Source organism: Kazachstania africana, chromosome 4 (genome assembly GCF_000304475.1).
Source record: "Kazachstania africana CBS 2517 chromosome 4, complete genome".
NCBI lineage: Eukaryota > Fungi > Ascomycota > Saccharomycetes > Saccharomycetales > Saccharomycetaceae > Kazachstania > Kazachstania africana.
The window spans coordinates 115,926-141,318 of NC_018943.1; the positions used below are offsets into that span (position 1 = coordinate 115,926).

General features: G+C 36.4%; 6 protein-coding genes across 6 annotated transcripts; 2 read left to right on the forward strand and 4 right to left on the reverse strand.

Annotated features, from left to right (window-relative positions):
- Window positions 1-22: 22 nt before the first annotated feature.
- Window positions 23-1,723, forward strand: SLP1 (Slp1p; the record flags this gene model as incomplete). Its single annotated transcript, XM_003956801.1, has 1 exon — window positions 23-1,723. The coding sequence occupies one exon, from the start codon at window positions 23-25 to the stop codon at window positions 1,721-1,723; it is 1,701 nt and encodes a 566-aa protein (XP_003956850.1).
- Window positions 1,724-1,883: 160 nt separating this feature from the next.
- KAFR0D00690 (uncharacterized protein) lies at window positions 1,884-3,695 on the reverse strand (the record flags this gene model as incomplete). The annotated part of the gene is made up of 1 exon (XM_003956802.1): window positions 1,884-3,695. One exon carries the CDS (start codon window positions 3,693-3,695, stop codon window positions 1,884-1,886), a length of 1,812 nt encoding a protein of 603 aa, XP_003956851.1.
- Window positions 3,696-4,842: 1,147 nt separating this feature from the next.
- KAFR0D00700 (amino acid permease) lies at window positions 4,843-6,567 on the reverse strand (the record flags this gene model as incomplete). Its single annotated transcript, XM_003956803.1, has 1 exon — window positions 4,843-6,567. The coding sequence occupies one exon, from the start codon at window positions 6,565-6,567 to the stop codon at window positions 4,843-4,845; it is 1,725 nt and encodes a 574-aa protein (XP_003956852.1).
- A 5,326-nt stretch (window positions 6,568-11,893) lies between these two features.
- On the reverse strand, window positions 11,894-12,412 carry MATALPHA1 (transcriptional co-activator mating type protein alpha; the record flags this gene model as incomplete). The annotated part of the gene is made up of 1 exon (XM_003956804.1): window positions 11,894-12,412. The coding sequence occupies one exon, from the start codon at window positions 12,410-12,412 to the stop codon at window positions 11,894-11,896; it is 519 nt and encodes a 172-aa protein (XP_003956853.1).
- Window positions 12,413-12,758: 346 nt separating this feature from the next.
- On the forward strand, window positions 12,759-13,379 carry MATALPHA2 (homeodomain mating type protein alpha2; the record flags this gene model as incomplete). Its single annotated transcript, XM_003956805.1, has 1 exon — window positions 12,759-13,379. One exon carries the CDS (start codon window positions 12,759-12,761, stop codon window positions 13,377-13,379), a length of 621 nt encoding a protein of 206 aa, XP_003956854.1.
- An 8,614-nt stretch (window positions 13,380-21,993) lies between these two features.
- Window positions 21,994-25,185, reverse strand: KAFR0D00730 (uncharacterized protein; the record flags this gene model as incomplete). The annotated part of the gene is made up of 1 exon (XM_003956806.1): window positions 21,994-25,185. The coding sequence occupies one exon, from the start codon at window positions 25,183-25,185 to the stop codon at window positions 21,994-21,996; it is 3,192 nt and encodes a 1,063-aa protein (XP_003956855.1).
- Window positions 25,186-25,393: the final 208 nt, after the last annotated feature.

The following is a 25,393-nucleotide window of genomic DNA, read 5'->3' on the forward strand; positions in this document are numbered from 1 at the left end:
TTCTACATCATCTCTTTGCGCGATGAAGTGCCAGATAGTTGCTATCTTACTGTATTGCATTGCCTATGTTACTAGAGGCGCGGCTGAAGAAGGGCATAAGGAAGATACTAAACTATCTGATAATAACTCCCAACAGGATAATGCAGGGACCTTTGTTTCATTTGAAGACTGGAAGAGGAGTAAAGAAGAAGATATTTCAAACTCTAATAGGCGAAATAGGGAACCCGTGGACCCATCATGCTACGGCGATGGCGAATGTATTGGAGAAGAGATGGAATTTGAAGTAAATTTCTTTACTGGTAATGATGATAATTTGCCGTCCCACAAGAATGGTGGGGATAGAGAAAATTATGAAGAAGAACCAGAGGGAAAACTTTACAAACACAAGTTCAACTACGCTTCCTTAGATTGTGCTGCTACCATTGTAAAGACAAATTCTGAGGCTTCTGGTGCCACGTCAATATTGATAGAAAACAAAGACAAATATCTTTTGAACCCATGTTCGGCTGCCAATAAGTTTGTAGTTATCGAACTATGTGAAGATATTTTGATTGAAGAAATTATAATTGCAAATTTTGAATACTTTTCATCCACATTTAAGCATATAAGAGTGTCCGCATCAGATAGATTTCCTGTGAATAAAAACAAATGGACATCATTAGGTGAATTTGATTGCGAAAATGTAAGAAATTTACAAAGGTTCAGCATTCCTAACCCTCAAATCTGGGCGAGATACTTGAGGCTGGAAATTCTATCACATTTTGATGATGAATTTTACTGCCCTATATCCTTAGTTAGGGTACATGGAAAGACTATGATGGACGAATTCAAATTGAGTGAAATTGCCAATAATGATATCGATTCAGATTTACAACTTGTCAAGAATCTTACTGAGGTAGATCCTTCATTGAAAGAAACTAGAGTGGGAGAAGCTGCTGACGGAAAGCAAGCTGATCCTGAAGAGGAGACAAAGGAAAATGTCTTAGATAAATGTTCGACGTGGCCATATGTTGACTTAGATAATAAGACACTGATACCACATATTTCAAGTTTTTTCAATGTCTGTGAGTCACAATTTGAGCCATTGAAGTTTGAAGAGTTTTTGAAGGAAATCAATCTTGACATAATGAATATAACGAATACTCTAGCAGTTGCAAATTCGCCAGTCTCCTCAAGCTTACAATCAAATAGCAACTCTAATAGCAAACCGAGCAAAGAGGCGGCTCAATTGCCATTGTCACCAGAAGAATCAATATTCAAAAATATAATCAAAAGAATCGCAACTCTAGAACATAACGCAACACTGACAATACTATATATGGAGGAACAAAGCAAGCTTCTTTCGAGCTCATTTGAAAATTTAGAAGCAAAGTATGCAGTTAGATTTGATAATTTGATTGGTATGTTCAATGACACTATAATGAATAATATTGAACTCCTAAAAGTGTTCGCCAAACAGTTGAAAGATCAATCATTGGGGATTTTGGAGGAGACTAAAAATAACAATGATGCATTCATCAAGAGTAGTGATTTAAGAATCATTTCACTGGAAAACGAAATAAGATACCAAAGAAAGCTTGTATTATTCACTTTAGGAATATTGGCTGTGTATCATATTTACCTACTCTTTTCAAAAATTTTGTATATAGAAGTTGACGAGGATGAGGTAGAGAAAGAAGAGGTAAAAGAGCAGAAACCCAAAGATCCAGTAGGGAAAAGTTAATGATAAATGATATGCAGTGTATATTTAACGTTTGTCTTTTTTTTCTTGATGTTAGTTATAGATAATATACATAAATATATCTAAGAATACGACAGTGCAGAATTATAAGTCTAATTACAGAGGGAAAACGCTAAAGAAATAAAGCCTTAACCTTCTTCATTTATCTTTGCCTGTTAGTTTTTGTAATTGAGTTTGTCCTTAATGAATATATATTACTGTGTGAGTTGTTATTCCAAGTAGCAGAAAGAACCGGAGATTGGTTGGATAATGAACTGGTAGAATTCGTAAATGAGAGTGTTGGCTTATGCTTTGTAAAAACTGGAGTTGGTGGAATGGAAAGATCGTTATTCACATTATTTATGCTGCCATTCCCAAATGTTGGGTTAAAATTTACAAACATATTGCCGTTGCTTGGATTCCAAAATGAGCCCACAGATAGGCGTTTTTTTGACTTCATAAAGTTTGGATTGACGGGCATCGTAGCTGACAGAGGCGTTATAGTATCAATGAATTGAGGTGAATCAGACCTGAAAGCAGATTGAGAAAATACAGATGAGCTTCTAGATGACACGGCAGAGCTTGGATTTGTTTTACCAATTGTAGAAATACTTGAGGCAGAACGCATTAAGACTGGTAGAGGCGTTATAGTGTTGTTTTGTATGTCTTCTTCTATTGTGCTTATGAATGGCTGTGCAGCAGGTGGTTCAAGAATATTCGCTGTGTTGTTTCCATCAAATTCGTCATCTTCATCATAATGAATTGATTGTAAACCAGAAAAATAATCAACAAACATATTTATAGATTCATTAACCCATGGTTGAACGAAATTTCCATTTTTAATGAGCACGTTTCTTGACTCCATTAATTTATTCAAATGAAGATAGAGTTCAATGTTTTTTGAAACGAATGCATTTATCATATCTTTTACAGGTAAAAATTTGTATTTTTTATAAAGAACTTTTGATATTCTTTCTTTATTGTTAGGATTATTATTTGGATTGTTAACATTGCTACTTCTGCTTTTACCGTGATTAGTGTCCTTTTGTCCAAACAAATCGTTTAGATAAAGCAAGAGACATTTCCTGATCTTGATAAGATTAGAATTTTTTAAATTGATATGGAATGTAGAAGCATAATATTCATCGCCAGCAATGAATTCGAAAGGGAATGTATTTTCATCAACAGGGTCATTAGTATTGTAATTATCGTTATCAACATGAGTAGCTGGGGTTTGTAAGACTGAATTAATAAATTTTGGGAAGTCATGAATGTCTAGGATTTGTGATGCCAACAAGATTGCGGTGATTGTCCTAGTAGATGAATCATATAGCATATAATCCCTTTGATACAACGAGAGGTCCAAAAGGAAAGAGGATAACAAAACCAACTGATTTATTCTAATGGAATTGAACTCTTTATCATTATCCAACATATTTTTGAAACATTTAGTCGAAAGAACCAGATTCAAACTATCATGAATCGTGAAAAGTCCTCCGATCGACCATTCTAAAGTGTTCAAAATATGTTTTTCCATTTGAACAAACATTTGTTGATCATATATCTGATAACACAGCAAATGCAATTCTTTCAAAGTTGGAACTCTTGTCTTTTTATCCTGATATTTAGCAGCTATCCATAAACTAGTAGCTATTAATAGCTGATAGTGTCTCTTATAAACAATTCTCTTTGAACAGTACCTGTCTGCGATGGAGGAGGCCAGAAACAGTGTCTCTGGAGACAAATCAAAAAAGATGTGCAATTCAATCAAGAAATCGATCAAATAAGGTCTCATAAACCATTGAATCTCAGGTTGATTGTCAATCATGATGGGATTCAAAATTTTCTTTTGATCATTCTCTAATTTGTTATACAGCTTCAAAATATCACCTTTATAACAGTGAATTGTGAAATCACACGCCCTGGCTTCAGATCTAATAAGATTTGGATGCACTTGGTTGACTTTTCTCTTCATAATTTTTCCAGAATGAGGTATGGATCATACACCATGTACACAATGAAGTTGAGCAACTTTTCGAACCAAGGCCGCTGTAATGAGGGAAGAAGAAACAAATGAAGAGAGCAAATCAGTTAATAAAAACCAGAAATGCAGACACAGAACACACACGTGGAAAAGATAATAACACTCAAACCACGATTGCCAAGGGTGAGGAAATCAAAAATACAGTAAAAAAAAAGTTGTAATGGTAAAGAAAATGGAAACTGAGAGTAAATAATATATATACAAAATGATAAAAGATCTCTGATTTCTTGAGCTATCGACTAGCCTAACCAGATTTTTTTTGGCCAGGACGCCAAGTCGTCTCGAAGGCTTGCTTGTCTTACAGAGTCTTCGACGAAGAAAAAAATTCACTAGGAAAGCAAAAAAATGAAAGAGAAAAAATTGTCTTTGCATTTTTTCTGGAAAGGGTAAAATGATTACTAAAGAGGAAATGGGACCTGAAAAATAAGCCGAAACAAGTAAACAAATTAATTGAACATTTAACCTATTACGGAAATTACACTAGTACACATAGTAAAAGGAGTTGCAATTCCCGAGGCTCTGGAGAGCAATCAGTTTACGTTGCCTCTAATCGGTGTGGTTCAATCCTTCCGTACCTTTTTTTTACTGTGTTAAGTAAGTGGGCCGATTATGGATCCTGCCTGCTATTTTGCCATCGTATGCATTGGATTAGAGAGGCCGAAATATTACATTAGATGAAAGAGTGTGATTCACGATTTTTTCGTTGCGGGGACGTTTATCTTCCTTTTAAGTTCACGAGATAGCTAAAGCCCTTCTTATTTCTCTCTTTCTGTGTTTTCATCGTGTTTATTAGAGGTGTAAAGAAAAATGAGGCAGCTCATAATTTGGTGATAGAGAAATGGTTGTAGGACCGTGCAATGCCATCTTGTGAACAGGTATAAGCACATCTTGGGAGAACAGCTTCAAAAAAGGAAAAAAAAAAAGAAAAGAAGAAAAATAGGCAAGATAGAATTGATCTGGGCTGTGAAAAATATGAATAGTGAATTACGTTACATGAAAATAAATACAAAGTATTTAATTGGAAGAATGGGTCTATTTCATATGGGAGGATATGATGCCGAAAACTAAATGATATTCCTTATGCTACAACGTTCCAGAATTTATCCCAGAAAGTTTTTGGTTCAGGATCTTCCCAGATAATCTTTTCAACATCTCTTCTGTTACTATCTATATCGACATCTTCAAGTTTCCATATCCATCTACATTTAAACCATAGTTGGAAGGCACCCCAAATTAGGAAGAATAAAATGACAGAGATGTAAGCAGCAAAGAAATCAGAAACGTCGAAAGTTGGTGTGAAAGCGGTAAAACCTTGGAATATAATAATAATAACCATACAAAAGACAGCGTAGTAAGCCAAGCCAGGCATTAAATTAGCCTTGAAAGGTAAATCATCTCTTGAAATACCTCTGAATTTCAGTACTTGCATGAAACGGATGTGAGAGATCAAGATGAAGAGCCAAGCCCAGAAACCAGCAATTGCAGTGATATTAACTAACCAGTCGAAGACAGTTTGACCACCTTGAGTTGTTTCCATGTATGCTAAGACACCGAAGACTGCTGTTGCCAGGACAGAAACCCAAGGGACACCCTTTTTTGTTGTACGAGAAAGGATCTTTGGAGCCAATCCGGTCTTTGCTAAACTGAAAAGAATACGGGAACCAACGTAAATATTTGAGTTACCTGCAGAGATAATTGTAATCAAAATGATAGCGTTAAAAATATCTGGTAAGATCTTAGTGCCTGAATTTTCAATAGCGATAATGAATGGAGAACTAGAAACGTAACTATCGTCACTTGATAGTTTGGGATCATCGAAGGGAACCAATAAACCGATGAAAAATAATGAACCAATGTAAAACAGTAAGATTCTGAAGACAACTTTCTTGATTGCTCTTGGAACAGTTTTTCTTGGATTAGCAGCTTCACCAGCAGTGATACCAACTAATTCGGTACCTTGATAAGTAAAAGCAGCATTAATTAAAGAATTAAACCAGCCAAGAAATCTACCGGTATTTTTATTTTTAGAGATTTCAACACCATTTGAAGTGAGGCCATCACCCCAAGGACCTGGATTTCTCCAATATCTGAACCCCACTGGACCAGTGACACCAGCACCACAAACCATACAAAGACAGTAAATTAAGAAACCGACAATGGCGACGACTTTAACGGCAGCAACCCAAAATTCGATTTCACCATAAAATTTGACTGGGAACATATTTAAAGCGGTTAAGATGACCCAAAAGATACTAATCCAAGCAGCGATAGGGACAGCAAAAGTCCAATAATCCACGATTTGGCCGACAACACTTAATTCTAAAGCAAATGTGACTGCCCAGGAGAACCAATACATATAACCGACGGCAGCACCGATGGAAGGAGATAAGAATCTTGAAGCGAAAACAGTAAATGATGAAGTAACCGGTATGAAAGTGGCCATTTCACCAAGAGATTGTGTAACAGCATAGGTCAAAGTACCGACGAAGATGTATGCGATTAAAGAACCGACTGGACCAGAATCTTCTAGAGGAGTCGATATACCGATGAATAAACCTGTACCGATAGTACCCCCGAGGGCGATCATCCCTATGTGTCTTTGCTTCAACTCTCTTTTAACTTCAGCATCATGAACAGACCCGCTATTCAGCATTTCTTCATCTTCTGTCGTTGAAGAAGCGTCTGTTTGTTGAATTATGTTAATTTTTTTCATATCATCATCCTGACTCATTGTGGAAAACGTTTGAACACCAGATTTTCTTTGTCTTGGTACTGACTGTGATGAAGACTCGAGTGTATCCATGTAATATGTGTGTATATATATATGTGTATCTGCAATTCTATCACTCTATAAGTAACAAATAGTAATAGCAAATAGCGATGAAGGCGATGATAATAATAATTTTCCTATCAGAATTTCTCTTCTTGAGTTGGGTTCTTTCCTTGAAAAAAAGTATTATCGCTAAAGGAAAGAATAAGCATTTTATATAATGATATTTAAGTGCAAGAGAAAGCGAAAAAATTTTCTTCTTTCTTCAGGCGTCGAAAATTTTCTTCGCCAGACGGATTCGATTTTTTTTCGTTCTTCCCACAGCATTTTCTGAGACGGATCCACTCCACAAAAAAAATAAAATGAAATAAAAATGAGATAGATAAGGCTTTGCCCGCCACGTTCCTCCAGTAATTTGTTTCTTTTTGACTCATTTTTCTCTCCTTCGTTTTCTCCGGGGAAGAGGGTGGCAGGTGCAGAAGCGGCCGATACAGTACAAATAATAGAGAGGATGATAGTGTAAACCTCACCCGGCCGCTGGTGCTTGCGCGCCTCACAAAGTCGCGCAGAGATTAGATGGTAGGAAAATGTGTCATGTATTGTGAGCCAATCATGACACATTAATGATGGTAAGGCACGGAGGTATGCTTATTCTACGGCTGATCAGTAGAACCCGTAGATCAGTCGAACAGACAAAGTCACCTCACAATATTCTCTTCCAGTTTTCTGATTGTTACAAATTAAGGATTACTAGTAAAGGGCCTGTCAAATGACTTCTTCAAGAAGAGGGATACTGGAGACATCCGGGAAAGAATTTTCCAAGATCAGAAGACTCTGGACGGGGGGGGGGGCAACTTTGCTTTTAGTTTTGTATAACGCGCTGCCCTTTCGGAAGCAATACAAGCTTTTATGTATGGCACTACACTCAGAATGTCTCGACTTATCGGTTCCAGCGCATTTTGAATCATGGTAGTAGCGGAGAAATGGAATAGATAACCCCTGGGTATCCATTTTATAGGAATAGAAAGCCGTAGTAGCATACATTATCTGATAGGAGGTGATCTGAGTCTTGAAAAGTACACCTCACTCACGCGATAAATATTTGGTTATTCGAAAAACACATCGTTTATAATACTATAGTAACAATGTATCAACAAAAAAAGAGGGAAATCCTATGAAAGAGACATCCTCTTGTGCACAATTCCAGGAAAAATTTTTTTATTATGGTTTCAAAAGGTGTTGAATACTGCGTCCAATCACACTTCTACATACCCACCTGCTTCCACTAATGTAGAAAATATTTTGAATGCCTACAACTCTTGTCTACTTCCCTTATGAAAAAAACCATACTCTTTTTATCACGGTCGTAAAAGTAACCAGTTCAATTCGTGATGGAATTCTAACATCATCGAATATGTGACTAAATAGATCTTACTGGATATACTACCATTTATCAAAACCTTCAAACTTCTTGGAAAATCTTCGTCAAATCAACATCTTCTTTGGATAAGACGGTTGATAAAGTGCTCAGTGATAATATATCATCGTATATCCTGAAAATTTCTGGCCTCTGTTTTTTCTCATCATCTCTTATTTACAATTGAAAAACTGCCTGAAAATTATTCACATTTCGTCATTTTGGAAGAAGCGAGATCAATTAAAACAATCAATTCAATAAACTTTGCAGTACACTCGAAAAACTTATTGCCTAGAAAATGCAATAAAAAGCCTCTTAAAAAACTGTTGCACATTAAAGGCTTAAAGTTCAGTTACTCTTAGACCATTATGTCTCCAATAAGTTAACTTTTCTTTATTAGAAAGCTTTGCCTAACAATCTTCGGGCTTTGGTGACCATCCTTCTTAATCAGTGACTTATTTCAATTGTCTGAACAAGCTGAACATGATACAGAACATTTGAGCAAATAGTAAGCCGCGTATTCATAATTAAGATAAAACTGGGTTTTTATGGTACCCATTTTTGAATGTGTAAAGTGACTGAACACTCCAAATGACTATCTCAATAGTAACGGCTTACAATCACATCGATTTTAAGAATGTTCAATATAATGTTTCGTTCATTTGTGAATGATCGTAATTCATTCTTTCAAAACTATGAGCAACTGACCATTATTAGAAAGATTGTTTCTGTTAGCAATTGGCATGTCGTGTTACCTATCGCTACCATGGCACATGAATGTTTTAGAATCGTTCCTCTAAGAAAATTATTAGAAAAAGTTACGCTGAGTAAATAACATACCTTTATTTTGAACAATGTCATTTATAACATGAGGATGACAGAAGATAATATATCCTCTTTTTATCAGATCGAGACTTTCCTAAAATATGACTTGCTGCAATCTGAAAAAATTTAAAAGTAAAGAACATTGTTCCATTGAAAGATGGTAGAGTTTTCCACTTGCGAAAGAAAAAAGAAAAGGGCTTAAATGTTTGTCATTTAGATAATACTTTAGCTGAATCTTCAAACGATTCTAGTTATCTATTTTTACAAGTTCATTGCAAAAAAAACAAACTGGCATTTTCATACTTTCTTCCCATGAAATAGCTTAAACATCAATAGGTCCAATTTCAAGACTTTTCTTCTTCACCTATTGCAATTTCACAAGTCAATATATCATTCGAGTTAAGACTGTCACCATTAAAATCCCCTAGTCATATTTTGACCGCTATGATTCTTTTTCCTTCTTTTCTTTAGGCAATGAGGTTTTAGTGGTTATAGCAATACAATCCAAGTTGCAAGAAAATAATAATACGTCCTCTATTATATAGTTTCGAACTATAAGTACGCAAATGCTGTTTGGTCTTTAAGTTGAGGTTCAAATTGTAGCTTTTGCCGCAACCTGAAACACTTCGGAAAAAGACGAGGGTTTGTTTGAGGGAATCCGCATAGAGAAAGAGATGTCAAAAAATTTGTTGCTGCAGCGACGGTTTCACAAAATAGGGCTGCTAACAGCTAGTGCCCGACACTGGCTGGCAATATCATCAATAGCTAGGTAACCCTAATCAGCCACCTGTGTGGCCGAAGTAAGGTATAGTTATCATTGCCCGGGTTTTCAGCAAACGGTATTGGTGCAATAAGGCTTTTTCACAATAACAATATCGCCTGTATCGAGAAGATGCTGGTCTACAATTCCATCTCTTAACCTCAAATATCTTGTAGCCATCAGTCATTCACAAAGTACTTATAGCCTGCTTCATTTTCTGCTTTAAGCGTAGAAATATTATCTTTCACCATGTTCCACTCGACTTGTAGTGTATCAAATTGTACTGTTTGCTGTGCTATTTGAATTCAGTGCCAAAATATCCTTTCTGGCTTATTCATTGTACTTCAAAACGTACTTCCTAGCAACATCTGTTTTGTTTTTTATTGTTGGTTTACAAATCCTCATTAACAGCACTTGCCTTTACAATCGGCCCATGACAGCCCATGGATGCTAGCTTTCCTTTTAAATTTAGTGGCAGTATATCAACTACCATTCCTATGGCAATAAGTAACCTTTACTGGTAAAGTTTGCCCGAGAAATTTGATTTCTGAGAGCACCTTTATTGTATGACTTTATAAATCAATTAAAAGCACGCTAAAAATAAGTAAAACACCTGTGCCATATGATCTGAGTAATTAAAACATCATAAGGGCGATGTGGCAATTAATGAATACATAATTTTGTTAATACGTGCAATCAAAATTGTCTTTTTTGTTACTAATTTATATTCAAAAACTCTTTGAACATGGTGGTGCTATGAATAAATTAAATGTTCATTTTTTAGCGTTGTTTGGATTCTCAATAGGAATTAAGAATGTGTTTGGTTAATTACAATTAGTTTCTGAGTCAGTTTTATTCCTTAGCGACTTTGTTTTCATTTCTTCTTTTCTTAATGTTAGTCGGATACTTACTAAATATTTTTTTCTATGCAGTCAACTGTTCTGCTTTCCTGGCAACTTGGGAGCACTTTGAAAGCACCGCACAAGTAAATAGCCTGAACTCAGTCAAGTTATTTTATCTCTCCTTAATACAACCAAAATTGAACTAACCAGAAAGCTATGTAGTGTTTCCTTTGAGACAATGTGCTCATCATCTGTGAGACTGGACGTTTTTACGCATCATGCTTATGATAGTTGTATATATACTGGGAAAAATGGATTTTACTAGGTCTCACTAAAATTCTTTAAGTTTTACTGTGAGAAATATCTCTAGATATTATAAGGAAACAAAGCAAGCAAACAACTAGATAAAACAAACTATTTCGACAAGAATAATATGGTCTTCAATATTGATCTCATGCTATGTTATGTGCCTTGCTTTCTAGGAAACCAAGCGACCTTTTGTGCAAAATTTGATAACAGTAGCATCTAAGAAAGGTTTCATCTTATTTGTGTTTCATGTGAAATCAAAATCTAATCTACAGGACCCAAGTTGAGACAAATGATGTTCACACAGGTCATTTTTTAGAGCCCTTGCGCTTCGTAACACAAACTTTCCAAGACATGTATTGTATTACATCGGACATTCGAAAATGATGGTAACCGTGCCAGATCGAAACATCTAGTGATTCACTAAAAGAGTAAAAATAAAAAGTATAATTTGCTAATATAGCCGTTTGCTCCTCTGATTCGAGGCGCCTTGCGTAGTCATCTCCAGAATTTGAAACATTATTAAATTTATCACAGTAATAAGTACAGGCATCTATATGCAACAACGTTAGCATTATTCAATATTAGGAAACATTGTTTCAAGTGCATAGGAGCTGTTTGGATTAAGGCGATTTTCACTAAAAAGTACATGTACCTTACATGCAAATATTGCACGTCATTTAATGTATAATCCGGCTGTTTCGATCTAAAACAATGCACACATTAGAACACTACAAGTTTGAACGCTTTCAGATTCTACGTAAACCTTACAGGTTCAAGAAAGCATATTTTGGTATTCTATGAATAGACCTTTGGTGTGTATCGCCTCGTAGGGACTGTCATAGAAAAAGAAAAAAATACGGTTCATTGGAATAACCTTTTACAATCTATACCAATTGATTTGATACATGATCTGAGCCAGATACTATTCTACTCCCAGATGTAGCAATCCAATTCCTAATTAGTGAAGTAACATATTCTGAATGCATCTTTATTTTTTCCATTGATGACAGAAAAAGGAAATATATGTCTCTTTCGCGGCCAGACTATAGAACGATCTCAGGAGAAAAAGAAAAAATACGCCGGCACTACTGCTAGAAAATCAACGTACTGCGCAAATGATCAAGATTTATTCATGAGGTATATTTTTAAAAGGATAAGTATAGTGTTTATTTAATCGTATTGATATCTCGTATATAATTACTGTGGTTACAGACCGTTGGCACACTTTTGTGTGAGGGAAATCCAGTAGTTTTGTTCTTTTGTATCAGAATGCCATGCCTTTGCCAGAACTTCTGAGAGCTCTATTTGTTTCAAACCTTGTGCATATTGTGAATAGTACGATCTGAATGCCATAAAGGGGTTTAAATTTCTGTTCTGACATATTTCTATGGGGTTTTTTAGTGCTATAGGAATGTCATTGAACGGTACCAACAATGGGTCCAGACCGAACGGAAGAGCATAGTTCCAATAATAGAGTAAATCGTTAGTATCTTGGGTTCTGTTTTTTGCAATATCTATCATTTGAATAATATCAAGATTTGGAGCTATGCTATCAAGGTCTTCCGTCATAACAGAAAACACATTAACATTATTCAATCTCTTCTTGGCTTTGGACAGACTTGGTTTCCCAATCCTCTTACTAGATTGAAGAGTCTTAGTGCCTCTTATGGTCTTTTTTAGCTTGACTTTGAATAAAGGTTGCTTGTTAAGTACACCGCACTTCATTATTATATATATATTCAGGGTATTTTATTCAATATTGATGTAAAATAGTCTACAATTGTCAAGATATTTATTCTAGCAATAATGTGCTATGCGATACTTATATATTATTACTAAAATATGTAGAACGTTATCATTGCTACAAAAAATGAACCTCAAATCAGAGCTTTGAGATGAAACAGACCCAAGAAATAATGTACTATATTTTTTTTTCTGCAAAAGCCTACTCAAAAAATATATATAGAAAGCGCATACGGTTGATAATCAGATGAGGATACAGTTGAAGAACAAAAAGAAAGGATTTTTTTTTTTGTAAAATACAAACTTCACTAACACATCCAACCATAAGATGAACAAGATTCAGATTCAAGACTTGCTAAACTCACCAAGGGATGTGGATACTAAACAGGAGCTAAGAGATATCAACGATAAGCTCTTCGCATTATGCTCTAAATTACCTTCATCCGAGGCCCTATTGGAGGCAGAGTTCCATTTAGAACTCAGAGATATAATGCTAAATCTTTCAAAACTACAAGATACCTCCCGTATGGGCAGCGAGGAGAAGCATTTGGCGTATACGGCACATCAGCTCACGTGCACAATGATAACCCTAATAAAAGGTATGAAAAATTTTCACGGTACAGGAGGTCACTCGTATTCTTCTTCGAAGAGTGAAAGTGATGATAAAACGGTTTTCAACGTCGTTACACAGGATATGATGAATTTGAACAGGACCGGTATTTCGTATAGAGGCCACAGATTTTCTAAGGAAAATGTTAAAGTATTAGAGCGATGGTACACCGCGCATATAGATAGACCATACTTGAACAGACAAAGCACTGAATACTTGATCTCCAAGACAGGTCTCTCAAGAGTACAAATCAAGAATTGGGTTTCTAACAGGAGAAGAAAAGAGAAAAGTGTACATGTCTCTCCAGAACTTATCCAACTCCTTCAAAAAAAATCTTAATCTTTGATACATTAAGTTTGAAGAATGCCTTCTATCGTTACGATAGACATCAGTAGCATTAAAACAAGTTCATAGCTTGACGGCTTTCAATAGTTTCCCTCCAAGCATTTCTTCGTACACAGTGACCAGCGCTCCATAATTAGATTTAGGGATTGAGCAGAGCAAATAATGGCGCCAATATTATGAATTTCAATTCTAGAATACCCGTAAATAGTATATGTAGAGTTTATTTTCCAAAATATGATACCAGTAACTTTAGAGCCACGCTTTTTGGAAAAATTAGAATTTTTTTGTCTGCGGTGCATTACTCATGCCTAGAGAGTTCGTAGGTATATCTGTCAGCCAAATCACGCAGCGATCTATAGAAATCCGCCAAAGAGCTATTGCTGTCTCGTATTATGTAACTGTCCTTCATTGGTACCTCAAAACTTATTCCTGTTGCTCAAAATAAGATTATCGTTGGAGATACCGTAACTGTAAACAAACTATCTGCGCAATACCTCATTTGGGGTACTTCTGATGTCCGATACTTCTGGTGTTTCAAGATGCTAATATAGTTAAGCAGTTTTAGGCGATATTTCGAGCCACTATCTAAGTCGGAGAAAAGTTATGCAGCTAAGGACAGATGTAAATAACCTCGTTTCTTTCTATTTTGAAGAAAACTGTATTATTTCTGTAGAAGCGTCAATTAAGCAAGCTTAGAATAGGGATGAGGTATTATTCACTTGATGCCACATGGAAACAAAGACTTCTAGATAATTTAATCGCATATTTATCATCTCTTGTTTCAAAGAGGAAGTCTTGATGAATGGCCGTTCAAACTTGTGCGAAAAAATTCCCACTGTAGACTACAATGCAGGAAGACAGTGCTATGAATCTGTCAATTTGCAAGGACTTCTTGCTCAATCCCAAGATCAAGTATTGGTTAGCAAACTAAAAAGAAACTATATCTAATGCGGAGGCTAAAAATTTCCTGGCATGTCTCTTAATTGTGGCTGCTGATAAAATAGACCAGTTCCTGAAACAAGGGATCGAATAGACCTGAAATACCTACAGGCAAGGTCGCGTTTCTTTGTTTATTTGTTGTTTGTTTATCTTCGTGCACCTCCCTTTGACTGTGGAGGTAACGCGCCCAAAATTTCATGGGTCTACATCCACGAGATTTCAATTTTTGCTCAGAAACTGAAGGAGAGATCCTAATGAGGTTCTCGAGTTCTCGAGAGTTTTAGAGGTATGAATCTGGACAGTGCTTACTACTTGGAAAATAGGATATGTCACAACTATCTACTTGTCTTCATCAATAGTGGCTCGTAGATGAGCTTGGATGACTTCAACCAGAGTATCGCTTCTTTTGCTACGATATCACTGATAAATATGGTGTTGAGTTCATTCCAGGAAGATGTATTCATACATCTCTTTCTTGTACCTTCTATGCATATATGCAAAGTTGATGCAAATCCTGGAAATATATGACTAATAACTTTCTGATAAATGCATCTTGATTCGATCGGTAATAGTACGTCACATCTTTTATAGAACATTATATGGGAAGGCACCACTAATGCTGATAACGTCAGTGAATGTATATACAACATATCAGTATTCAGTTTTAGTCACTTGCAACATCTTTAGATAGTGCGTAAAGGGGTCTTAGGTCATGTACGTTTCTCCAGCCACGAAGAGGAATGTATGTTAGAGAATATAATAGCATCTAAAATGTCAGATCTAACGTAGCCAAGAAAGTAACATTATAAATAGTGAACTTTTATTTTAGCAGCACTATCAATGTATGCTAGACTGTACCTAGACTAATGCTAGAATATTTAAATATATTTTTGGGTCTCTGCTCTTAAGCCATTTTCTTGCAAGCACTGTGATGCAATAAAACCCTACTATCTTTTAATGAATTCAATAGCATTTCTTGGGTAGTTTAGGCCAAGACATGATGAATGTACCTGTGACTGGTTAGAACATCATATGAGAAGTACGTAGTTATAAGTCATTGTGAGAGAATGTGATTTGCTGTTGAGTTAGATTTAGTAGTTTATTTCATACATAAGCCTAAAGAAGTCTGGTAGCTATTTTATCACACATCTTTAACGATTGGATGCATCTTCAATCAATTCAAATATTAGGCGCCCCCCTTGCTCCAAGCATGAGTACTAGGCTGACGATTGTTAGAGCAAATACGGCACCAAATAGAAAACTTTTCAAATAAAAGGTGATAAATTAGCAATGGTGGAGGCACCATTGTGGAATGAAGCAAATGCAAACAATCAAGGAATTAAATAATATTATTAAAGCCCCGTTGCGTTTGCAGCACGCTCCTAGATTATATTTTGGAGAAATCTTACTGACAATACTCCATGCATTGGAAACTACATAAAAAGCTGAGTCGGTCCTAATAGCATACCATTATAAGTTAGTATATAAGATATAGGCACAATCAAAGCTTTTGAGATATTCCGCTGTTTTGGGATCTACAGAGTGCTTTAATGCATTCAAAATATGCGTTTGAGTTTCTAATGCAAAGTATAGGTAAGGCTAATAAATATAAGAATATTGTTTTCAAAAAAAATAAAAAAATATAATGGCACTTAAACTGAGCAAAATAAATGCGATAATTAAATTTCTCAGAAGAAATGCTAAGACCAAATATCAGTAAATATTGGGCCAATAGAATTGATTATCGCCGTAGCAATTTGTGGCAAGCAGGAAAACGTTTCAATTTCGTAAATGAAAGGGACATTGTTTGCCCGCTTCTCATTTTCCATTCTATATTTGCATAATTAGCAAGAGTTGCTTAAATATTATCGTACAATTACAATAGCTTTTGATTGGGCATGTTAGGTATACTGTTAGTGATTTAAAGATTGAAATATGGAAGCTTTTCGCTTTTATGATCATAAATAAATTGTGCCAGACATTGAAAGAAAAAAATATCAACTCCGTTTCAAACCTGCGCAAAGCATTGGCATCAAGACAGTCATAAACTTCATTTGGCTGTTGCACGTTACTCACCAGTCAACTCTTGTCAACCTCGAGAAAAAAAGTTGCATCTACTTAGAATTCAGAATCCCTGTCACCAAGCTATGCGGATACGTGCAAGAAGCGATACATCGCTATATGAAAAGTGTATCCACCAACCAAACTGATACATTGGAACACTATAATTTTTAATTAAGAGCCTTGATATTCAAGGTAAGGGAGAGATGACAAAAGTGGTACTCAGCATATATCTATCACAACACACCCTATGCTTTTTACGAAGAATACGGAACTACCACTGTTTATTGGAAAATAGAAAGGTACCAAGATAAAAAAATATAATGTGAACATTAGATCAGCACAACGCAGAGCTAACTTTAAAATATAGATAGGGAACTATACCATGGAGTTATATTCTTCTTTTAAGGACATTTATAGCAACTGTGAGGCCAGCGAAAATGGATTAGAAAATACTGGCACTCGCGCCAGCAAACGTAAAAAAGTCTGTAATGCTGAAACTTGTCTTGAATGTACGAATACTTGTTAAGCTGTACTTTAAACACAGCAATGGGAACATTCATGACATCTGTCGTTTCCATAACTTTGAAATATGGGACTTTTTCAATGAAAATTTTCGTACTTCTCTTTTAACTTCTATTATCATTTGTAGGTACGTCCATTTTTTCCATATACAAGCGTCAATAATTCTTTGGAATTGAGACGCGGACGCATACGTATCAAAAGATCTGAAAGATAAACCTGTTTAGCACGACCCAGCTTATCATTATATGCTATTTATCGTACATTCTCGAGAGAGAATTTAATTATCTACCGGGATCAATTATTATTTACGTTCAAATTCATCTTATAAAGAGTGCTTTTACCCTTATTTTAGTCGATATCCCCTAGTACGGCAAACAAAGAACAATCAGTGTCATGGGCCATGAAAGCTGCAAATAAATCTAGAATAGATAGCCAAGACTGGTCGAATGATGATAAATATCATTAAAACCTACTCTCGCTGAACATATTGCATTTTTTTCTGACAGAAAACCTTTAATTTTAAGTTATAAAGCTTATATATTTAAAATGACCAAAATACACCGCCCATACAAAAAGGCGAGCTCAAATTACAATTTTGAACTTTATCTGCAAGTCCCACATCGTATAAAACCTGATTTTCACCGTCACTAAAATCCAAAATGAGAAAATCAAATGGACAGAGTGCAAATTTTTTCTTTCAGAAAAAAAATCCAATTACTGTGAGTCTAAATTGTTCAGAAAATTTTTTTCCAAACTTGTTTACCTTTCCTAAACGGTAAATCAAATTTCGAAGTGATTTTCCTTCTCGAAGTAAATAAATTTTTCATTCTTTCTTTCTCGAAATATCTTATTACTTATATATATGTTTACAGAATGAATACACCTCAGTCAACCTCTTACATATAATTGGGTATATGTATTTCTTCAAATATCAAGATTCGTGATAGCCTCTGGAATTTCGTTAAGCTATAGACAAGATATTTCAAGAAATACAAATTTGATTTTGGAAGTTTGAGATCACAGCTTTTCGTGAAGGTTTTTACAAGGATTAACCCTGAAATAACTACATTCCTCGACTAATATAGGCATCATTATGAGTAGCACGTTTGGCTTTGGAGTTATCTGACGAATAATCATTTTATTTTATTCTATAACTATGACACGAGTTCCTAATACGGACGGTCCGAAAAGTCGCTCGCTACGACGCTTATAAATGTGCCAGTCGACTTAAAAATGTATCAGTATCTTTGAAAAACTAGCGAGTAAGCCAAGAAGGTGTCAAGAAAGTGTTATCTCTCGATTTAAGTGCTAACTGCCGTTTATCTAGGATTTCAAGAGTCCGACATCTATTTTCTCTTCTAAGTTTCCACTTCTGAGTATCATTGAGCATTTGCGTTGAATTAATATTGACTAATTAACATGCGAATAACTCTATTGGGTGGGCGCAAAGCAAATAGATTTCCTAACTTTACATGATGGAGTCAAAAAGAAGGTCCATCTGTAACACAAGTGTTACAGATCAAAGAAAAATGAAAGAGCACTCTTATGGGGAGTATTTCCGTGTACAGACTTCGTCTACAAAGAAATGCTGACTAAAGTGTAGGCCGTATGACACAATCGTATGCTTCGTATGAGGGCTCTTTTCTTCTTCATGTTGCTATAATTCTTCAATGTTGATTTCTTGTCGTTTAGTCGATACGTACCATGCTTGATAAGCTTAGATAGATCATGTTATAAAAATACTCATATGCTAACAAAGTAAGAAATATGCGAAGAAAGATCTGATACCTTCCTGATATTAGTGGGCCTAAATCAGTGCTATGGCCAATCGTTTGTTTCACCGATTAAAAAATGTAGGACATGAAATCTTTGGATACTACTTCCTCGTTGCCAATACCATTCGAGGACTGTATTTTCCAGGAATTTATGACATAAAAAGGAAACAGCACTATTATCAGTTTAGAAATTTACATGAAGCGAAGCGTCCTATCTACCTTGTTGCAGAAAATGTCAAAATTGTAATTCCGCCTCTCGGAAGGACCTAACGCTATTGAGCTTTCTCATTATCTGCGTTTACGGTTTGATTGTTCTCTCGGGAGTGATGTTACTCTCATTCTGTGCTCTAAACTCCTATTTGAATGACATATTTCATGTGCTTTGAGTCATGTACTGATGGAGTTGTCTGATATCTGCAAAATACACAGCTTAGACCGTTTAAGTTCAGTACTTAGATAGAAGTGAACTCTGGAAATGCTCTTAATCGTCTTATACTACGTTTGAGTAAACGCATTTTTCCAAGATTCGCGACGCTTCAGATGTTTGTGAGATGATTGTAAAGAAAACATGACCTTTATAGAATGAGCAAGCTGGTGAGCATGTTCAATCGAGCAAAACCAACAAGTACTCCTACGGAAGCATATCAAGACCAGCTATAGCACATCAGAATCAGTTCGTAACCTAATGAAGGTATACTAACTTAAGTTGGACACTATCTTGAATAATTAGCGTTATTTTTCATCCCAGGTGAGTCACTTGTCTTTTGCAAGTTTGAATTTCAAAAAGCATTTGTACACATCAATCCAATTGAGTCGCCTGGCTCAAGAGAAAGGAACAATAAACCGTGACAACATCATTTTATATCAATAGTATTGTTGGCAGCTTTAAATGTATTCCTGCTCTTGGTAAGTGTTCCTATATACAGTCACCTAAAAGTGCAAAACATGATATTGGAGATTTGAAGAATCACTGTCTCCATTTTAGAACCAAATTTTTGTCCAATGACAAGACTCTTCATATCTCTAGTACTGGGAAATAAATCTTTTTGCTGTCAAGTCAAAGCTCAACGTATACTCTCGACTTACCTGAACCTGGCTTAAACTACGTTTAGCCAGCATCCCTGTGTAAAAAAAGCGCAAATGCTTAGCAATTCTCGCATAATAAGAAATTGGATGCAAAATTGTTCTACAGTTCATTTTAAATATAGCAAGCATTTTGTTGAACGGTTAACATTTGTTCATATTGGTGGTTTAGAAAATATATTCCCAGGCCCAAACAACACATAACTTAGTCCACTTTGAAGGATATATATTATTCATGAGAGGCTACCATATGATGAACTGTTCCACCTGCGACATTGAAATAAAGAGGACAAGGGCATGTCTATATGATTTATTATCTATTGAGAGCTTGAACAAGCCGTTGTATCAACTATAATGAGTTAGTGGAATGAATTGATTGTATAACTATCACTTCATAAAAATTTTTCCATGCGATGCATTGCATATATCTTTGTGTCATTATTTATACACAAGCTCTGAGCTAGTTCATCTTTTAGATATATAATTCTTGAATTCCCCTATATCTTTGAGGAATGAAACGGCCCTATCACGAAATTTTCAGTTGTGACAGACGGACTTTTCGAAAATTTAGAAATTCTGTATACTGAGAAGGAAAATGAAAGATATAAAGATTTAAAATGATGATCTAGCCGTATGCCCATCGGTTCGTAAAAATGACGTGCATTTTATTTTGATGTTTAATGAAGAAGTAATCTAGTTATTTCATTGCCGGCCAATTTTCCAAAAATCACCTATTCTCTGACGGCGATGGTGCCACTCATTTGATTTGGTTATTGGTGGATATTTTAGGAAAAGTGTGAGCTAGGCTAAACATATATTATACTGTTGATAAAGAGCTTAAAGATTCCAGGAAGGGTACCGGAATCATTTTTAGCAACATTCTCGCAAGTTGTCAATTAAATTGGGTTTTATTAACCATTCGTTTACATATCTGATGGTATCGGACACATTGTGGTAAAACATGTTTTTCTGATACTATCATATTAGACACATAGTTATAACCCTAGTTATAATGCCATTTTTGTCTGTATAATGTAATAAACGGTTTTAGTGGATTCTTTCGGAAGCGTTGCCTGAGAAGAGCCCTATAGGTGACTGAAATGCGATTCTCATGGGATGAACACGTTGTAAAACCTTCAGCAAAGCTGTGATATTACAGTAGGTACTGTAAGCAAGTACGGGTACTCGACTACACCGTCAATGATAAGTGTAGAATTGTTTTTTGCAGGATGCCTCTCAATAACGATAATAATGTCATGAGAAAAAGGCTCATGCAGAGTTTAAATGAGCGCTACGAGAAGGGAACTTTGACAATTCGAAATATATCTTTACTATAAGTAAGGAACAGACTATGGAATTGCGAATATGTGACGCATTTCTCTTCTTCAGTTTTCTTTGTCAGCTGGGCGTGGAAAGGTGGAACAACAAGTTACAACCGGATTGCACAACTCATGCACTTCTTACATTTTTTTCACCAAGTATTCTCAATCTTCTAATTGTAGTTTCGAGCATACCTAAAGATATAAAGAGTATTCAATATATAAAACTATGTTTTGGTAAGGCTTCAACATATTGTATTTCCTATACGAAAGCAAATAAGCAGGGCAATAGTTGTGGCAGGAACCGTACCTATCTAGATAACTAAAGGGAAATTGACTCGTCAAAGTTGTTGCTTTTTATTCTCCCTGATGAGAACCTCTTCCGACAGCATCAGCTTTTAATTCTGCTCTAGACGTTGTTGTAAGCGATTGTACGATGTAAAATCACCTCCGCTAGCGAGTGCAGCCTGTATATTAGGCGTATTCTGTGGCTATAGTATCCGAAATATGTAGATACATATTTGATTGAGGTCACCTAATATCTTCGAGAACCATGTATACTTTCGATTCGGGAATTATATCTCCTTTCATGAACGATACGCAGGAAACAAAAATATCGCCCGATGGCAAATGAATCAGTTCTATAAACTAACTTTGAACTTCGGATATTACTCACAATTTTGAGTATTGATTATATATTTACCATATAATTAACGTCGTGGACATGTCAATGCTTTCATTATATTGCATGGTTATATACTTGCCCTAAAAGCACGGCATTTCCCTCTGTAAGACGTCTGAAAGTTCTCCTAGGAGAGTTTTGGCCATATTATTTAAAGATTGTCTAAAAGAATCCGCCACTGATAGTATAACATGTGGCTACGATGGTAAGATAAATTGCAGTAATTAAAGCATTAACAAGAGACATACAAGGCCATAGAAAATGCCATTCACCTCATTACTGTTAGCTATACCACTATATTCCGACATGAAATTACTTGCTTGGCTTTCGACAGAAAATTCTTCCTGAATAACAGTCTTAACAGAACTAAAGCTGCTTTCCGAAGGGTTCGACCTAGACGAACCTGTCTGCTTGGCTTTATTCGTTTCAGAATGTAAATCTCCCTTGCTTATACTTGAAAATAAAAGTTGTTGATTGTACGTCGTCTTTACATGACTCTTGAAAGATGCGGAGGTCGACTTTATATTGGACTCTGGAGTAATTCTTGTGGGAGGTACAGGTACTGCTAATCTAATTTCAACAGTAGAGCCTGCAGTAGCCTGCTCCGTAGATACTATGGTGGGTGTGGCGCTCAGTGACATCAGGGACGTCAAAGTGTTCATTGATACCTCCCCATTTTCATTGCCAACAGCCCTAGATGAGGGGGAAGGTGGGTAGGAAATCTTCAAAGAGGACGTGGTATCAAGACCTTTTGGTTCAGAATGAGAAGGGGAAACCTTTGTTCCGTCATGGAAGCTAATTATACTGGTGGCGTAAGTAACCTTTTCAGTGCTACCTCTCAGGTACTCGAAACGGGAAGTGCCAAAATTATGTTCGGATTTTGCTTTGCTAAATGGAATCCTGGTTTCTTTCTTTAGTATATGATGTCCTGTCTCTTCCCCTTCAATTGGAGGTGCGCTAATAGGAGTTGTCGTCGATAATAAATGTGATTCCGTAATCACATTATCTTCTGTGTCAAAAGAACGAGATAGTGAAGTTGAGCCAAGGGAAGAGACCTTGGAATCAATAGGTGATGTTACTATGACAGAGTATACTGGCGACGAGGACGTTACAAGCACATCTTGGAGAGGAACTAAGGAAGAACTAGCAGTGGTAGATCCATGTAGAGAGGCTATATCATTGGATATTGCACTATTTGAGGAACTTGACATGCTTGAGGAGGAAGAAGGAGGCATCTCCAAGGAGGAAGTAGTAATCGCTGGTTGCGAAGTCTGTGTTGAGGAGGTTATAATAGAATAATCTTCGGATGATAGGGTAATGCGGAACGTGGTATCGGTATGGGAAGGAAGAGATGTAATGACGGTATTGGAAGGTTGCGACGTCTCCATTAGAGAAGTAAAAGACAAAGACGTTTCCGACTGCGTAACTACCGTAGAATGGAAATCTATAGAGACGAAGTCGGAGGAGTAATAAGATTTGTGCGAAGGACTTGTGGATGAAGAGATTTCAGAAGAACTGGTTCCCAACAGAGCAGAGTTATTTGGTGACGAACTTACATATGAAATACTGGCAGTTGACTGTGAACTCGATGCTATAGAAATGTTATGTGAAAAACTCTGTGACGAAATAATATCAGAGGAAATTCTGGTATACCTGTCAGAGGTGCCAGATGAAGAGTCTTTGGATGAAAGAAAAGACGAAAATGGAGGTGGTAGTGTAGAAGGCGCATCTGAAGATGTTACGGATTGTTCAATACTAGATGAAGGTTGAACTACAGATACAGTAGTGCCTCTTGAAAGACTTTCAGATGTCACAGCACTTGCTGAGTTTGAATGCACGTTTAGAAGACTGTCAGATGAAGCAGTTGCTCTAGAAGAAAACGTGGATGTGGTAATTATGAGCGAAGCTGATGGGACAGATGAAAAGGCATCCAATGAGGTGGTATCGGGCAATATGGCACTTGAGGGGCTTGAGGCAGGTCCTGTTGGAGTGATAAATGAACAATCCGAAGGAATAATGTCTGATGAGACAGAATGCCATAAATAAGAAGTATCTGAGTTGTCAATCAAGGTGGGCTCAGAGGAAACAGTGCTAAACGAAGTACTATAAGGTGAGCTGGCACTAGATAAGTGCAGGGACAATGACGTCGAGATAGTGTGCAAAGATTCTTTTGAATGGGTACTAGCAGATAAGAAGCTTTCGCTGGAACCAGAATCTGACGCCGTGGACCTAACAGAGGAAGACTTAGTCGATGAAACAACAGCGGATGGCTCTGAGGTTGATGGCGTTGAGATATGAAGTAAAGAGCTACCTGATGGTGTGTAGGATGATGAAAAAGTAATCATTGAGGATATGGCTGATGGGGCAGTTCCTATGGAATAGGAACTCATTTCTGAGGACGCTTTTGTAAAAGCAACGGAAGATGAAGAAGTTTCAAAGGCTTCCGAACTTCCAGAGCCAACGCTCGTTGAAAAGGTCACCAAAGAATGCGAGCTTGTTGAAAAACTCAGTAAGCTGCTCAAAGTACTTGACACTGTCGTGGACGGCAAAGGTGACGAACTTTTTGATACCATATTTTCACTTGATGTGGTAGAAATAATTGTTGAAGATACTAAAGAAACACCGCTGGTTGAACCCGTTTCTACGCTGCTAGATGCACTTGTCATAGCGGATGGGACGCTAGAGCTTGGTACTGAGGTTTCAGCTATGGTACTAGATGATTGCAAGGTTGAGTATGAGCTTGATATTGTCGAGGTCCCGCAAATTTCTACATTATAGAGATCACTTATATCAACACCGTCATCGCATTGATAACTCCAAAAATAACCTGGGAAATCCGTTTCTGACCTGCACTGATTATCATAATCATAACATCCCGTTATTAATGTAAACGTGGCTGTTCCCCATTCCCAAGTTGAGCTATATTGGCTCGCATCACCTTGTAAATACTCGTATTTGATTTCAAAATTAGGCATCCAAACGATATCGGGGTTGTCGCTAGAGGGCTCTGCATATACTTCAAATGTGACAGTAAAATGTGTTGGGTCGTCTATTAAATAAGTGTTCTCATTTTTACCATAAAGAACGATTGTAGATTCAGGGCCCTGGACACCAATAAGTTTTAATGACCATAAATATTTTAGTGCAATTGCCTCTTGGCCTGTCACAGTGACAGTAAGATTGTAAGTATTGGCTCCTGTCCAAACAACAGAGTCTATTGAGAGGTCATAATCCATTATACCATTCAGTTTCTCGTGATATGTGAAGTTCAGATCAGGACAGCCATTTATAATTTGACCACATGTCTGCTCCTCTCTTTTAGCCAAGTTCACAGGAGGTGTAACACTATCCCATGAAGGTGATGCCGCATTTATCATCCGTAATAAGAAAAGCAATAAAGTTGCTAGTTGTATCATATTGAATTGTATGACTTGAAGAATGTGAAGAAATCCAAAATGGAATGAAGAAAGGTAGAAGCGAAGACTTGATAATCAAAAGGCAGCCCTATTAAATACTATTTTCAATGGCAAAATAACATGATGACCAAGCGCTCATCAGGAATTTGGGAGAAGAGCATTCTTTACATTTTGGGCAATAAAAATTCAGCTAACTTTAACAGTAGAG